We start from the raw sequence: 15,153 nt of genomic DNA, 5'->3' as shown, positions 1-15,153 counted from the left end.
ATCCTGGTTTAAATTGTTGCAAAAGTAGTGAAAGTGGTGGACTTCTGAGGAGTTAGATTTACTATTCCTACTCCAACGTAAGGGAAAACATAGAAGATACTGGGCTTAGAAAAGGTTGCATACACCATACCAACTCCTAATCACTGTTAAACAAACATTTAAATGCCAAGCATAACATTAATAAACAATATTCAAGTTAATTATTATCATATAAGTAAATAAAGTTTAAGTATAAAAGAAAAAGTAACAAATAAAACACCAATATAGGTAAATGTAAAATAAATACACTTCATTCGTTACTACCCAGAAAAGTCCAGAACCCCTTAGAAAATTCAATCAAATATAAATCAAGTAAAAAAGAAATAAAAAGAAATAACATTAAAAACAATAATACATTTTACAAATTGTATTATATAATACATTTATCAATACATTGACATATAATTAAATGCAATAATTCACATACAAACAACAATAAACACTTAACATAATTAACAATGAAATAGTTAATAATTAACATAAAATAATAATTAAATAAATATTATAAGTTCAATAATTTCCCAGCCTTTCACCTACAAACCCAACAACCTGCAACTAAATTATAAATGAATAATTGAGGTATAAATATCAAAACACAGTTACATAATTACAACCACTAATCAATTGCTCAATTTACACAGTTAGTCACCAATAAAATATTTAATTAACATAATAAATAATTGCAAATAAAAAGCAGTAATCTTTAATTTAAATAACTTCCTAACATTTTCATTACATATTACAAATAACATAGTATACTTACATTTTGTCTAAAACAATTATACAATAATAACAATTACATAACTATAATGCATAACATATTTATTAAATTATTTTAAAACAATAATACATAAACATGGTATTTCTTACCTTCTATATTGTGTTCCTTATAATTTTGGTGATGACGATATTTGTTAAATAATAATAAGTGAAATCAATATTTTTGATTGAATATTTGTGCCATTCACATGTATAACTCATTTAGCAAGATGGCAAATATGCTCTTTGAAAAAGATTTGACCTGCCTATTACTGAGCACTGTAAACACCCACACCATAACAAGATCACTAAATGATCAGTGGAAAAGCAACAAATAAACAAACCATTTTAGGAACACAGTTGTCAGATTTCAAGAGAAGGGAAAAGGGGCAGACATATTGCAAACCTGTAAGATTGTTTAAAGTATGAGGGATGTTGTTGACAGGATGACAAAGAGGAATGTTAGGCACAAAGAAGAGACAAGGGTGAGAAGAGACAGAGAGTGATCCAAAAACTATACCAAAGGAGGTTGGAATGCTGATGTTGGGGGTTTGTTGTATGACGTATTGGAGGAGGAAGAGAACGGAAACCTGAAAATGTGACTGCTAAAGGGATAGACATGGTACCCATTAATGGGTTCTGTGTAATTCAACAGTGCTGCATGCTGAAGATTAGGATCTATATAGCACACGTGAAACAGTTAAAGTGTAACCCATACAAAACAGACCATTCAGCCTTAGGACCTTGTGCTATATAATTAATTATGCAGAAGTTTGCATGGAAGTAATTAACTTGATTGATGGTGCTGAGCAAGAACTCTTGCCAGAGGGCTTGCCCTCAGTAGGAGTATCTGTTGATGTTGCTTCCATTGTCCTCAGTGAACTTGTGCATTGTTTTGCTTCAGAAGAATTTTGTTAAGTGTATAAAGGAAACAGTATAGAGTCAAACAGTTCAATCTGGTTCTCTTATATTCACCTTGGGGAATATTTCGGATGGTACTTGGAGGATAACAACTGGTAGCGTGAAGAATTGAGTTTGCTGCTGTTGTTTTTTGTCTTTAATGAAAATCAGAAGGTCCAAGTATTCTACTGATGAGTTTGATATTTGGTAGGTGATGTCAATGCCCCATCTATTGGGAACTAATGACATCTCTCTTTCTTTCCCAGCCTTGAGAAAGCCCTGGCCTACGCGCCTGTGGGGCGAAACACGTGTTGGCTGGCCTAGTTTTCACACACTTTTCTGGATTTATGATTGTCTACATTTCTACTGCGAGTTGTTTGCTTTTCTAAAATTAAAACTGGATTTGGAGCAATATTGACATTGATTACAGTCTTCTTGATGAATGTTACACGTTTCAAGACAAGTTGATTTTGAGAAACAAACTGTATTTACTTAGTGGGACCACACCCAATTTCGAATTATGTGTATTGTTGACTGCACTTCTACTGAAACAGACCCAGGTGCACCATGTGTGGTGGGAAATGTTGTTGGGCCGGGTGCAGGACCAGCTCGTCCTGCACCCGGCCCACATGGGGAGCGCTAGCGCTCCCCATGGGACTCCCTTCCACACCCCCCGGTTGGGGATGGAAGGGGAATTGCTTCCCCTTCCACTCCCGACACCATCCACCCACCCAGTGACGTCTGATGACGTCGCTGACCTCATCAGACGTCACCTCGGATCGCGCTGGAAGCATGCTTCCAGCGTAATCCCAGAAGAGAAATGCAAAAGAGTTCCTCTTCCGACTGAGAGGTGGGGCAGGAGGGACATGAAAGGAAAGGAAAGACCTTTCCTTTCCTGTCTGTCAAAGCATTTCTGCTACCCACTTGACACCAGGGATTTTTTGTGTGTGTGTATGTTTCAATAAGGGGAGTGGCCCCTTGGGCAAGGTCCGCTCCCCAGGGGGCCAAATGACAGAAAACCATGAGACACCAGGGATAATTTGTCTTGTTTGTTTTTATTTTTTTATGTGTGGGAAGCAACCCCTTAGGCAAGGGTCCCTTCCCTGGGGCCAAATTATTTTTAGGCCATTTCTGCCACCAAGGAAGCAGAAACAACTAGACACCAGGGATAAAAAAAACATTGGTTTCTTTTTTTTTTTTATATGTGGGGAGCGACCCCTTAGGCAAGGGTTCCTCCCTGGGGGGCCAAATTATTTTTAGGCCATTTCTAACCACTGGACACTAGGGAATTTTTATTTTTTTTATACTTAGGCATAAGAAGAGCAGCCCCTTGGGCAACGGCCGCTCGCCGGGGGGGTAAAATATTTTTAGGCATTCCTAATATTAATAATACTAATAATTAGGCCAATCTGCCCCCGGGGGGGGCAGAAACCTCTAGACACAGGGATATATATATTTTTTTATTTACTTTATGTTTTTATGTATGGGGAGCGACCCCTTAGGCAAGGGTCACTCCACTGGGGGGCAAATTGTATTTAGGCCATTTCTGCCCCCATCGGCCTATTTTTGTTAGGCCAATCTGCCCCCCAAGGGGGGCAGAAACCACTAAACACCAGAGATTGGTGTGTGTGTATGTGTGTGTTTTGTTTGAGGGGGCAGCTCTCCAAGGGGGCACATTACTGTTGGACGCCTATTTTTGGAAGGCCCATCTTCCCCCAAGGGGGGCAGAAAGCCCACCAGAAAATATTTTTTTTTCAAAATAAGAGGGTGGGTGTATGGCCATACCCCCACTCCAAAAGATGGGGCCAAAGTTGTTCTGACCACCAGTGGGCAGATTGGGCAATTACCCCCGATCCACACCCGGGGGCATAAAGTCTAGTAGATGCCAGGGAATAAAAGAAAAAAAAATAGTGGGGTGATGGCTACCAACCAGTATGGGCCTGGTTATGCCCCCACCCCAGCTGAAGGGGGTAACAGTCTTTCAGCTCTCCCCTGCACACTAAAACATCTTATCCCACAGCAAGCAAGAGGACATTTGATTATTTTGGGTTTTGGTTTTACATTTAGGCCATGAGAGCTTGGTAACTCTCAAAATCGTCCCAATTGGAATGGTGGGGGCTGCACTTTTTTACTTTGGGACGCTGCCATGTAGAAAAATCCACAAGACCTAGATACATCTGAAAACAAAACATCTGGTTGATTTCGGGGTGGTGTGCTTCACATGCACCCCTGCACTATTTTCTTACCCATAATGCCTGCAGACCTCCAACTTTGCTGGAAATCACACATTTTTCCCACATTTTTGTGATGGAACTTTCCAGAATCTGCAGGAATCCACAAAATTCCTACCACCCAACATTGTCTGATGTGTACCGATAAAAATTCTGCTGCACTGTCAGGCTAATTTAATTTTTTTTTTAAACTGCCCTTTTGGACCCACTTTGGTTCCCCCTCAATTTCGAGGGAATGTTTTTGGCTCTTCCCTGTCACAGGCACTTGGCCCACCTACACAAGTGAGGTATCATTTTTACGGGGACACTGAGGTTAACGTTGGGTGGTAGGAACTTTGTCCCGGTGCAGTGATCACACGCAGAAATGTGTGAAAACTGTGTTTTTATTAGCTAAATTTGAGGTTTGCTGAGGATTCTGGGTAAGAAAACAGTGGGGGATCCACACAAGTCACACCTCCCTGGACTCCCTCGGGTTTCTAGCTTTCAGAAATGTCTGGGTTTGGTAGGTTTTCCTAGATGGCTGCTGAGCCCAGGACCAAAAACACAGGTGCCCTCCGCAAAAACAGGTAGTTTTGTATTTGATCATTTTTATGTGTCCAGATAGTGTTTTGGGGCATTTCCTGTCGCGAGCACTAGGCCTACCCACACAAGTGAGGTACCATTTTCATCTGGAGACTTGGGAAAAGATGGGTGGAAGGAAATTTGTGGCTCCTCTCAGATTGCAGAACTTTCTGTCACTGAAATGTAAGGAAAAAGTGTTTTTTGGCCAAATTTTGAGGTTTGCAACGGATGTTGGGTAAAAAAAAACCTGGTGAGAGCCCCACAAGTCACCCCATCTTGGATTCCCCTAGGTGTCTAGTTTTCAAAAATGCGCAGCTTAGGTAGGTGTCCCTCGGTGCCGGCTGAGCTAGAGGCCAAAATCCACAGCTAGGCACTTTGCAAAAAACGGCTCTGTTTTCTTTGGGAAAATTTGATGTGTCCACGTTGTGTTTTGGGCATTTCCTGTTGCGGGCACTACGCCTACCCACACAAGTGAGGTACCATTTTTATCGGGAGACTTGGGGGAACGCTAGGTGGAAAGAAATTTGTGGCTCCTCTCAGATTGCAGAACTTTCTGTCACTGAAATGTGAGGAAAAGGTGGTTTTTTGGCCACATTTTGAGGTTTGCAAAGGATTCTGGGTAACAGAACCTGGTGAGAGCCCCAGAAGTTACCCCATCTTGGATTCCCCTAGGTGTTTAGTTTTAAAAAAATGCACAGGTTTTGTAGGTTTCCCTTGGTGCCGGCTCAGCTAGAGGCCAAAATCCACAGCTAGGCACTTGCAAAAAACACGTCAGATTTCAATGTAAAAATGTGATGTGTTCATGTTGCATTTCCTGTCGTGAGCATTAGGCCTACCCATGCAAGTGAGATGCCATTTTTATCGGGAGACTTGGGGGAACACAGAATAGCAAAACAAGTGTTATTGCCTCTTGTCTTTCTCTACATTTTTTCATTCCAAATGTAAGACAGTGTGTAAAAAACATCTATTTGAGAAATGCCCTATAATTCACATACTAGTATGTGCACCCCAGAATTCAGTGATGTGCAAATAACCACTGCTTCTCAACACCTTATCTTGTGTCCATTTTGGAAATACAAAGGTTTTCTTGATACCCATTTTTTTACTCTTTATATTTCAGCAAATGAATTGCTGTATATCCGGTATCGAATAAAAACCTGTTGCAATGTGCAGCTCATTTATTGGCTCTGGGTACCTAGGGTTCTTGATGAACCTACAAGCCCTATATATCCCTGCAACCAGAAGAGTCCAGCAGGCATAACGGTATATTGCTTTCAAAAATATGACATCACAGGAAAAGGTTACAGGGAAAAATGTGGAATAAAAGGGTTGTTTTTTTCACCTCAATTTCAATATTATTTCATTATAGCTGTTATTTTCTGTAGGAAACCCTTGTAGGATCTACACAAGTTACCCCTTGCTGAATTCAGAATGTTGTCTACTTTTCAGAAATGCTTAGCTTTCTGAGATACAGCATTGGTTCATACCCATTTCTGTCACTAACTGGAAGGAGGCTGAAAGCACAAAAAATTGTAAAAATGGGGTATGTCCCAGTAAAATGCCAAAATTGTGTTGAAAAATTGGGTTTTCTGATTCAAGTCTGCCTGTTCCTGAAAGCTAGGGAGATGGTGATTTTAGCATCGCAAACCCTTTGTTGATGCCATTTTCAGGGTAAAAACCACAAGCCTTCTTCTGCAGCCCTTTTAAAATGAACTTTTCGCTGTATTTTGGTTAATTTCTTGGTCTCCTTCAGGGGAACCCACAGACTCTGGGTACCTCTAGAATCCATAGGATGTTGGGAAAAAAGGACGCAAATGTGGCGTGGGTAGCTTACGTGGACAAAAAGTTATGAGGGCCTAAGCGTGAACTGCCCCAAATAGCCAAAAAAAGGCCTGGCACCAGAGAGGGAAAAGACCTGGCAGCGAAGGGGTTAATGAGGTTCTTAGGGCCTAATTATGAGTTTGGTGGTCCCACCGCTGGACCGCCAAACTCGGGGGGAGGACGCCACTGCTATGGTGGTGGCATCCCCCAAGTGTAATACAAAGTTCCTGCCGGGCTGACCGGTGGGAGAATTGTAATACGCATTCCGACCGGGCTGACCGGCGGGAACAGTGCTATGATATTGGCCTTGGCTCCATTAAGGGAGTTGAGGCCAATACTGTAGCACACAGCACCCCCGGAATGCGCACTGTCTGCAAAGCAGACAGTGCGCTTTCCCATGGTGCTGGGCTGGGATTCCTTACACTGCCCATGCCATGGGCAGAGCAGGCCCCCGTGGCCCCCACCACACCCTTACTGCCAGCCTTTCCATTGCAGAGTGACCACCATATAAAGGCTGGTGGCAAGGGGAGTTGAAAGGAGCTAGGCGGTGGAGAGTTCAGCGCCGCTGTGGCTGAGTACAACTCAGACCACCCTCACCCAATCGGGCATAATGTTCCCAGCAGGAACACCAGTCTCCCTCCGCCAGCAGCATAAGCTACAAACCTTTCACAATGAAAGGATTATAAACTATGTTTATTATCCTTTTGTTGTCAATGGGGTGGGGCCATATAGGATGACATGGATGAGGGGAGTGCACTGTGCACTCCCTTCAGTGTGTTTGGCCAGCAGTGCTCTCTCCCACCCGCAAGGCGGAGGCGGAGGAGCCGCCACTGAAACTCCACCTAGTATTGCGCTGTGCCATTTAATAGTTCAGAAATTATTTTATTTAGCTCAAGCCAGAATTGTTATTCATTGGCTGTTGGAACGTATATGTTGATGATATAAAATATGGAGTCAAATCTAGATAGCTTAGAGATGAGCCAGCTGCCCTTCTATTCGTGGTACAATTTGTTGAGAATCATTTTAGCTATTTTTCTAGATTAATGTGATGAGTTCATTCTTTTTTATTGTGGCAGGAGAGCAAATGCTAGGATCTGTGATAATTGCATACTACGGGTCTTGCCAGTACCAATTTTGGTATAATGTAACAATATTATATTGCCCTTACGTTTATGACATTATTCTAGGATTTTCTTATGATTTACTGGGTGGTTGGCACCTTTGGTGTTAAGTGAATGAACTTTAAGAGAGTTAGGAGACATTATAAGAGGAAAGTATTTGTGTGTTGGGTGTGAGGTGGTAGACATTTACCGGAACCATGTACAACAGTGTAAGACTGGTTTGGATGACGAGTGTATGTGTGTGCAGGCTGTGGCACATTTAATAAGAAAGTACCTCATGACAAAGGATTGTAGGGTAAGCAGTGAGAAAAGCGGAAAAATGGGGAGAAGAGAAGAAAAAAGTGGAATGATATGCAAGCCCATTTTTGCGAGTAGTGAGGCAAAGGCTGTATGCGTACTGAGAAACAACAAAAAAAAAAAACCAAAACCCCTTCCTAAAACCACCCCATCCCTGAAGTATTGAAGAAAGACAGTTGGAGCCATTGGTAGCCAATCCAACAGCTGAGGCTGAATACATGTGAAAGCAATGACAAAGAGTAAAACTAAATAAACAACCTAGTAAACATTAGATGTCACAGATCTAAGCAATACATCTATACCAATAGATGATCAGTAGTTACACAGTGGAGTAACTACAATGTATACATGGGTGGTACCCTGACCTGCAGTATAATTGAGGATTGTAATCAGATGAAGGGATTATAATAATGATGATAGGTCTGTTATGGGTTAACAGTTATTGATGGCACAGATTGTACAACAAAGGAAGCATTCCCATAAGGATAGGGGTATGCATTATAACAGTGAGAACTGCTTCATTTTATATCAGTGATTGACAGGCAATTGGGATCGACTGCAAGTAAGTATACAGTAGAATCTGCAACATATAGGCAGTAGCAAAGTTAATCCTGTAATTGTATTAGATTAAGGTAGTAGGTTAGCATACGGTGTTGCTCGTATTGATAGATAGCATACATAGAGATATAAGTTTAATGTTATATTTTGAGGAACAGGGGTATAGAGAAGTCAAGGGCTCAGCTTAGATTGATCAGGGATTCACTTAGGTATCAGCTAAATCTTTAAGGAAGGAGTACAATTCTTTGGGTTCAACAAAGATTGCAGATCCACACTTGTGTAAGATTCTAATTGTTGCAGGGCCAACAAAACAAAAGAGAAGAAGATATTCATGGATCTGAATTCATTTCTTAGAACTCAGAAGATTTTTCTTCAAGATAGAGTAGGTTTTTTTGTAGTCTTTAAAGATGCCTATTTTATAATCTTTCCAGTCTGCAGTCTTTACCTTCCTTATGCACTATAGGGTTTTTCTCCGAATGCTGGAAGTGTTGTGGTCTAAAGATCATTGGGCTTGGATCTTTTGCATTTGTTGAGTTTCTGGTCAGGATTATATGGGTCCTTACAGTTTCAAAGTCTTCCTCAAAGTTTACTCTTAGGACTTGTGAACCCAGGATTCCAAATAGGAGATACCTGAGCCTTTTCACTGTTCTCAAGAGTCTTAAATTCACCCTCTTATTCCTGTTTTCTAATTCCATGAGTTCTTTCTTGAGTGTCTCATTTTTCTTGACAAGATTACATTTGCTTTAATAGAGCATTTTGAGTGGCCTTTTTTTTACACATGCCAGATTCAGCCTCTTCAAGTCTATTTCTGAGAACGTTTAAGTTATTTCTCATATTCTCTTCACAGGGGAGATCATGCCTCCCTAAATAAAAGGGAGATCACTACATATACACACGTACAGCCAACACCCAGAGATTTGCATTAGCAGAGAAAGTACTAGGGTGTTCCTGTAAAGATGGTGTATCTTGTCGCTAAAGAAGATGGTGTGGTAATCTCCAGATCTTACACGAGTACATCATGCAGTGGTAATATGCCTATTTGTAGTAGAGATATGGGGCTTTTTGAATTTCTGTACTGTTCGGAATGAGGAACAACAGAGAATCACCAATATTTGACATGTTTGGATTTCGGCCTGGGCCAAGAGTGTTAATGGGTCAGAGCGCAAACATTGCAGGCGTTTCAGGATGATGCAGATCTCCCTTTGAGGTGAGTTACCTGTGGGCTAGAGAAGGGCCACAGGGAGTTGGTGATCCTGAGAGTGTATGTGCTCTGGGTGTTCCCAGGGAGAAAGCAGCTAGTGGTGACCGGGTAATCTGCATGGCAGTGGGATTCATTATGCTTTTTTTGTACATTTGGTAGTATGAGATTTGCATGCTCAGAACTAAATTTAAACCCATATTTTAGATTCCTCACTACTTCTATGTTCTATGCTGCTGTCTTGCAACTGCCTGCACTGCATGTGTATTGGATTTATGGCAATAGAATGACTACTTTGCTTAACTCTCTTAAAGTAGCTTCACATGTTAAGGGGATAAACACAGTGGACTGACCCTTTATCCCATACTGCATGTTTTGATGGGTGGAAGTACTAGCGAAAAAAAGGTGGAGACAATATTCTACTGTGATCAGCTTAGAGAACCTCTGAGTGGAAAGGAAAAATACAGGAAAAACATATTTGAAGCCAAAGCCCTCTACATATGACAACAATTCGACCTCACAAAAATAGACCTAAAAAACTATACGCAATCACTCCCCACTATTTTTCAGCCAAATATCTACCAGCATCTGGTCCGAACTCAAAGGAATCTCACAAACAAGTTCTCTGATCTCACCCCCTGCTCCATCAAAAAAGAACTGAGGCCAACTTTGGAAACATTCCTGGCAACCACTATTGCAAGACAGTGTACCAAACGATCTAAGAATAGGTCAAGTTATCCCTATTCTGAAAAAACAAAGATCTGACCCACAACACCTAAACCACTACTGCCCATTTTCAAAACAACCCTACCTTCCAAAATTCCTTGAATGCTGAGTGGAATTCCAACTAAAACTATACACCTATGAAAATGTTCTACTTAACGATGCCCAGTGTGGATTCAGAAAGGTTGCATTAAAGAAACACCTCTTTTACACATTGTCAACAATGCTCTCCTCATGTAGGACAAACTCTTATTGACCTCCCTGCAGCCTTTGACATGGTTAGCCACCTCACGCTTCAGAAAATCTTAGTAATCAGAATGGGACTGTGCTCATTTAATTAACCTCTTGCCTAGACAATCCCTTTCATTTGTTCACCTTTAACTAAACAATTCCTTTCAATTCACTAAAGTTAATAATTCCACCTCTACTAACAGGACACTCCCACAAGATGTCTCCCAAAGCTCTGTTCTCTCTCCCACCCTTTTCAATCTCTACCTATAAACCCCAGAAGCCCTCCTTAACGACTTCCACATCACATATGATTTTTATGTAGACAGTTGTCTACATAAATATGCCTAAAGGTCTCCTCACCCAAATGTCATAGAGTTCCTTGCTCTAACAGTGGCAAAAATGGAATCATGGATGTCGGAGCACCCACTGAAACAAAATCTACAAAATACATAATTCCAATGGATCACACAATCCCCCTCCACCCAAACAGCTCTACACCAGTTTAAATATAGCTAAAAAACAGCATTATCCTCAATTGTCAACCTTATATTGTAGACCGCCCACAATCGCTCAGTTTGTATGTGGACAAAAACCTTCACCTCCAAGCACACTTAAACAATATAGCCAAAGGAACACAGCTTCCACTCAAATTACAACGTGGAATGAAACGTCTTTTCCCTGAAAATTTCAAACGTGATTCAATCACTTGTCTTATGAGGACTAGACTATAGAAATGAAGTTCTAACATTCATCTTTCACCCCTACGACCTGCCCTTCTCAGCCAGAATTGTATCAGACTCAATAATTTATTACCACATCATACCCATCCTGATTTCACTAAGCTGGTTACTGAATGAAGCTAGGAGTATCATGAAAACTGACCTGCATTATTCACAAAGCCCTTCAAAAAAAGACCATATGGCAACGCTAAGGATCTCAGGAGGATTACGCCTCCTTCAGAGCTCTAACAACCTTCTAGTTAAAGTACCCCCTTGCCAAAGAAAAATAACCCTCAAACAAGCTCCCTCAGGTAGTGTCCCAGGTTGTGGATCAACATCCACCCTTCATTCAGAGTCAATCCCTCTTTTAAAGACTTCAAACTGAAATGACAATTCTACTCTTCCAACAAGTCCACTTTAACAACCCATTTACATTTGCCAATAAACCTAGCCACTTGGTAAATCTAAACTATGACGCAATGGTCCACCAATATAATAAATGCTATACAACAACTGGATGGTTGTAGATAGATTTCCAGGCCCATTCTACATTTCACTTGCTTGAGGGAAATGCCCCTGATCCAATGATTCCTCACACTTAACCCGCTCTCCACATGGATGAAGACATGCCACCCTCCGGGCCCTCACAAAAACACTAGGATGACTCAGACCTGAAAACTATCCGTTTCCTAGAACAAACTCTTCATCAATCCTACAACCTCCCTAGACTGTACCATTTAGATCTTCTTTACCCTAAACGTTTTTATTTTGATTCTCTTGGGAAAGAAATTTACTTTGACCAGCACTCTCGAGCTTGCTGTTAGTAGACACAGTACTGAAACACATGCTTCTATATATATAACTAAATATGTTGTGTTGGTTGGCAGGTTGTAGCTATATATCTTGAAAATAGCATGGTAAGTCAGAATCTTGTCAAAATTAATTCATCAGTTTAATCTGTCAGAATAGTGATGGTCATTCATATTTTCTTTCTAACTCTCCAAGATCCCACTGGATCTACTTTAGCACAGGGAGAAAGGCAGCAGTGGCCCATCTGTATGGACTGAGGAGCCACGCCCCCAACCTTTTTCCTGACTTGAAGTTTCTGTCAAGTTGAACAAAACTCAGCCTGACACTCTTCTGGCTTAGGATAGGCAGCCAGCAGCTGGACATACGCTAAATGCAGACTCCTGGCTGTCTGAGCTGAACTTTGCTGGGCTAAAAAAGTCACAGCTCCTGTGGGCATGATCTCTTCAGCCTGGCAAAGGTGCCTTGAGGCCCTCCCCCTCATGATAAGGGGGAGTGTCACTGATTGCTTTGGACCTGGGTGCTTCAGTTGTAAGCCATGAAGTGCCCAGGGCCAAGTGTCAATCAGTGACTCCTCGTCACAGAGTGGGGTGGAGTCAGGTATATCACTGACCCCATCCCACTCTGTGACAAGATTGGGATTCCTGTCTTCCCTCATTGGCTGACCTAAGATCAGCCAATGAGGGAAGACAGCAGTCCCAACCCCCCTGGGACCTCCGAGGCTCCCCTGTCAGAGCTTCTGTGCTTGAGGTAAGTTTTATGTGTTTTATGTTTGGTGCATGGTGCATGTATGAATGTAAGTGTATTTGTTAGTGAGTGTTGTGAATGGGTGTGTGAGTGCATGTGTGAATGAATGGGTGTGGGTTAGGTGCATGTGTCACCACTCAACCATCCTCCCTCCCCCCACGTGAAATTACAGGCAGCCACTGGAGAAAGGCCATGTGGAATGGCACACAGATGAACAGGAACCCTCTTTTGCTAGGTTTGGCCACATGGAGAGAAGCAGCATCTATCCAAAATCAAAATGCTGTGCCTTTAATTATAAATGCTTTGTTCTAGTAAGGCTTGTACTGTCATCTAAATACAATTGATATCTGAGAAGTGTGTAGCGAGCGAGAGGAGTGCTAGATTATGCTCCTGAAAATGCAGATTCTGTAATGAAACGCCAACACTGACATCCTGATGTAAGAGGAAGCCAGCCAATGCTCATCGCTCCTCACAACTCTTAACACAACCTCTTAAAGAGACAATCTCAGGCACTCACCTGTGCGCAGCCGGATGATAATGTCTATGATATAGATACAATCACAGACGTAGTCCAACACCAGCCAGAGGATGGGAAAGCCCGTCTGCAGGTCGGTGAAGCAGGCTCTGTGGAAAAGATCCAGGAAGGTAATTAACCCCACTTAACAGGAGCATTCACTCTAGATTGATCTTCTGACATGGAGCCCGCGCTTTCGGGATGCTCCGCACTCCATATCGGAAGTGAAGAGCCTGTTGTTCTTAATTGAACACTTTTATATTGGTGGCAAAGCAAGCTGTACAAATCCCACTGGAATGGAGGAAGCACATTATTATTGGCAGACTTAGCCTTCAAGCCTGCCATAAGTGCACGAAGTGGATGCGCCAGTGGTTGCCAAAAAAGTTCCTCTTACTTAGCCCACCTTACACCATCCTGTTACTATGGCTCCATGAATGACTTTGTGCTGCTTCTGTCATTTAGCTCAAGAATTCCTAAGAAAGTAGCTTTGTTTACACAGAAATACCTCACAATAACATGAAAACACCCAACTCTCCTGAGTGGGCGTTTTTTTATGGGAAAGCTTCAAACATTGCATTTAGGCTTAAAATACAATCTGAATGATAAAATGCACAATCACAAAGGGACAGGCAGAGACTCATTCTGAAAGAACACTGATGCCAGTGGTGCTCATTGAGGATGAAATACAACACCTCAGAGTGTGCAAAGCAATTGTAGCTTTTCACACGTCTTCAATACTACTTGGGAGAAAATGTGGTGTTTAATATTAAACCACAAACACACCTTCCATGTACATGCTTCATCATGTGAGCACTTTGTTCATAAATAGTCAGGTGTAAGAAATTGGGTTGTTGGTTGACTGGGGTGTGAGCCCTGGCCAAGGAGCAACCACAATACTTGTCAGGGTATGGCACAGGCAAACCCCAAATTAACCTGTGCTCAACTCAGTGTTTGCTTGGCACAGGGCTGTCAGATGTAACTTAGAGTTAATGTTTAAAGTATTTATGCAACACTTCAAACAGTAAAACAGTGAAACCGCAACACAAAAAGGTCCCACATCAGGTTAGAGGAATAGAGATTACTTTAATAAATAAAACAAGACCAAAACGACAAAAATCTAATCAGTAGAACAAGAGTTATGAATTTTTAAAAAGTAAAGTGTAAAATAGAGCCTAAAAGCATAAAGCACCAACTATCTGGTCACACTGGACTGGATCACAGTCAAAAGTTCAAGCCGACCGCAAATGACCGTGGTTTGGATACAGTCCCACATTAGTCCAGTTGAAGGTTTACCTTCTCAAGTTTTGTGTGAAGAGTCATGTTCGCGTTGGAGGGGGACACTCATTCGTTATTCACTCATTATTGTAGCTCATTGTCTTTATGCAAGAATACTGGTATTTCAATAAATGTTTGAAAACCTTTATTCATATCGTTCCTTTGTTTTCCCAGGGCATGCATGTGTAAACAACGAAAGGGGTAAGATCTGTTTCCATGACTTCCTGCCTTGAGGTTGCTATAATTATCTGTTACCCTGGGAAGGATGGGGGTTCGGGTGGTGCACCCTGAACTAGCTAGAAATTGAGTTAGTAGTTATTGATGGTGTAATCGAACTTTGTCCCCTCGTCTTGAAATTCTACCACCCTAGTATGCAGTCCCCCCTTTTAGTGGGAACTGTATAACAGTTGTTAGCAATTTATTGAGCTTGCAGCACTATCTGGCGTCTGTACTTGCCACAAGGATTGTCTAGTTGCCCTTCAGTTTCACGGACACCGCTGCACAGGTGTGACAGCATGTCGCATCAAGGTGAGCATTTGCTTCTGAAATGTCAGGTCTCCCTTCAGTAAAAACCATTCCTTTAAATAAGTAAACATAATAAACATTACTAAAGCCACTAGGCCTGGCTTTAGTGCATATATGTATAGAAATA

At 41.6% G+C, this 15,153-nt stretch overlaps 1 protein-coding gene across 1 annotated transcript in view; it reads right to left on the bottom strand.

Moving 5' to 3' along the window:
- CNGA2 (cyclic nucleotide gated channel subunit alpha 2) overlaps positions 1 to 15,153 on the bottom strand; it is a 497,671-nt gene that overhangs the window by 59,566 nt on the left and 422,952 nt on the right. The window contains exon 6 of the mRNA XM_069213704.1: positions 13,230 to 13,336. Within this exon, the coding sequence (XP_069069805.1) occupies positions 13,230 to 13,336 (107 nt within the window). The remainder of the gene's footprint in view (positions 1 to 13,229; positions 13,337 to 15,153) is intronic.

This window comes from Pleurodeles waltl, chromosome 2_1, assembly GCF_031143425.1.
Source record: "Pleurodeles waltl isolate 20211129_DDA chromosome 2_1, aPleWal1.hap1.20221129, whole genome shotgun sequence".
In the NCBI taxonomy this organism is placed as follows: domain Eukaryota; kingdom Metazoa; phylum Chordata; class Amphibia; order Caudata; family Salamandridae; genus Pleurodeles; species Pleurodeles waltl.
Note: the sequence above shows the minus strand (reverse complement) of the source record. Positions and strands in the feature narration are given on the sequence as shown.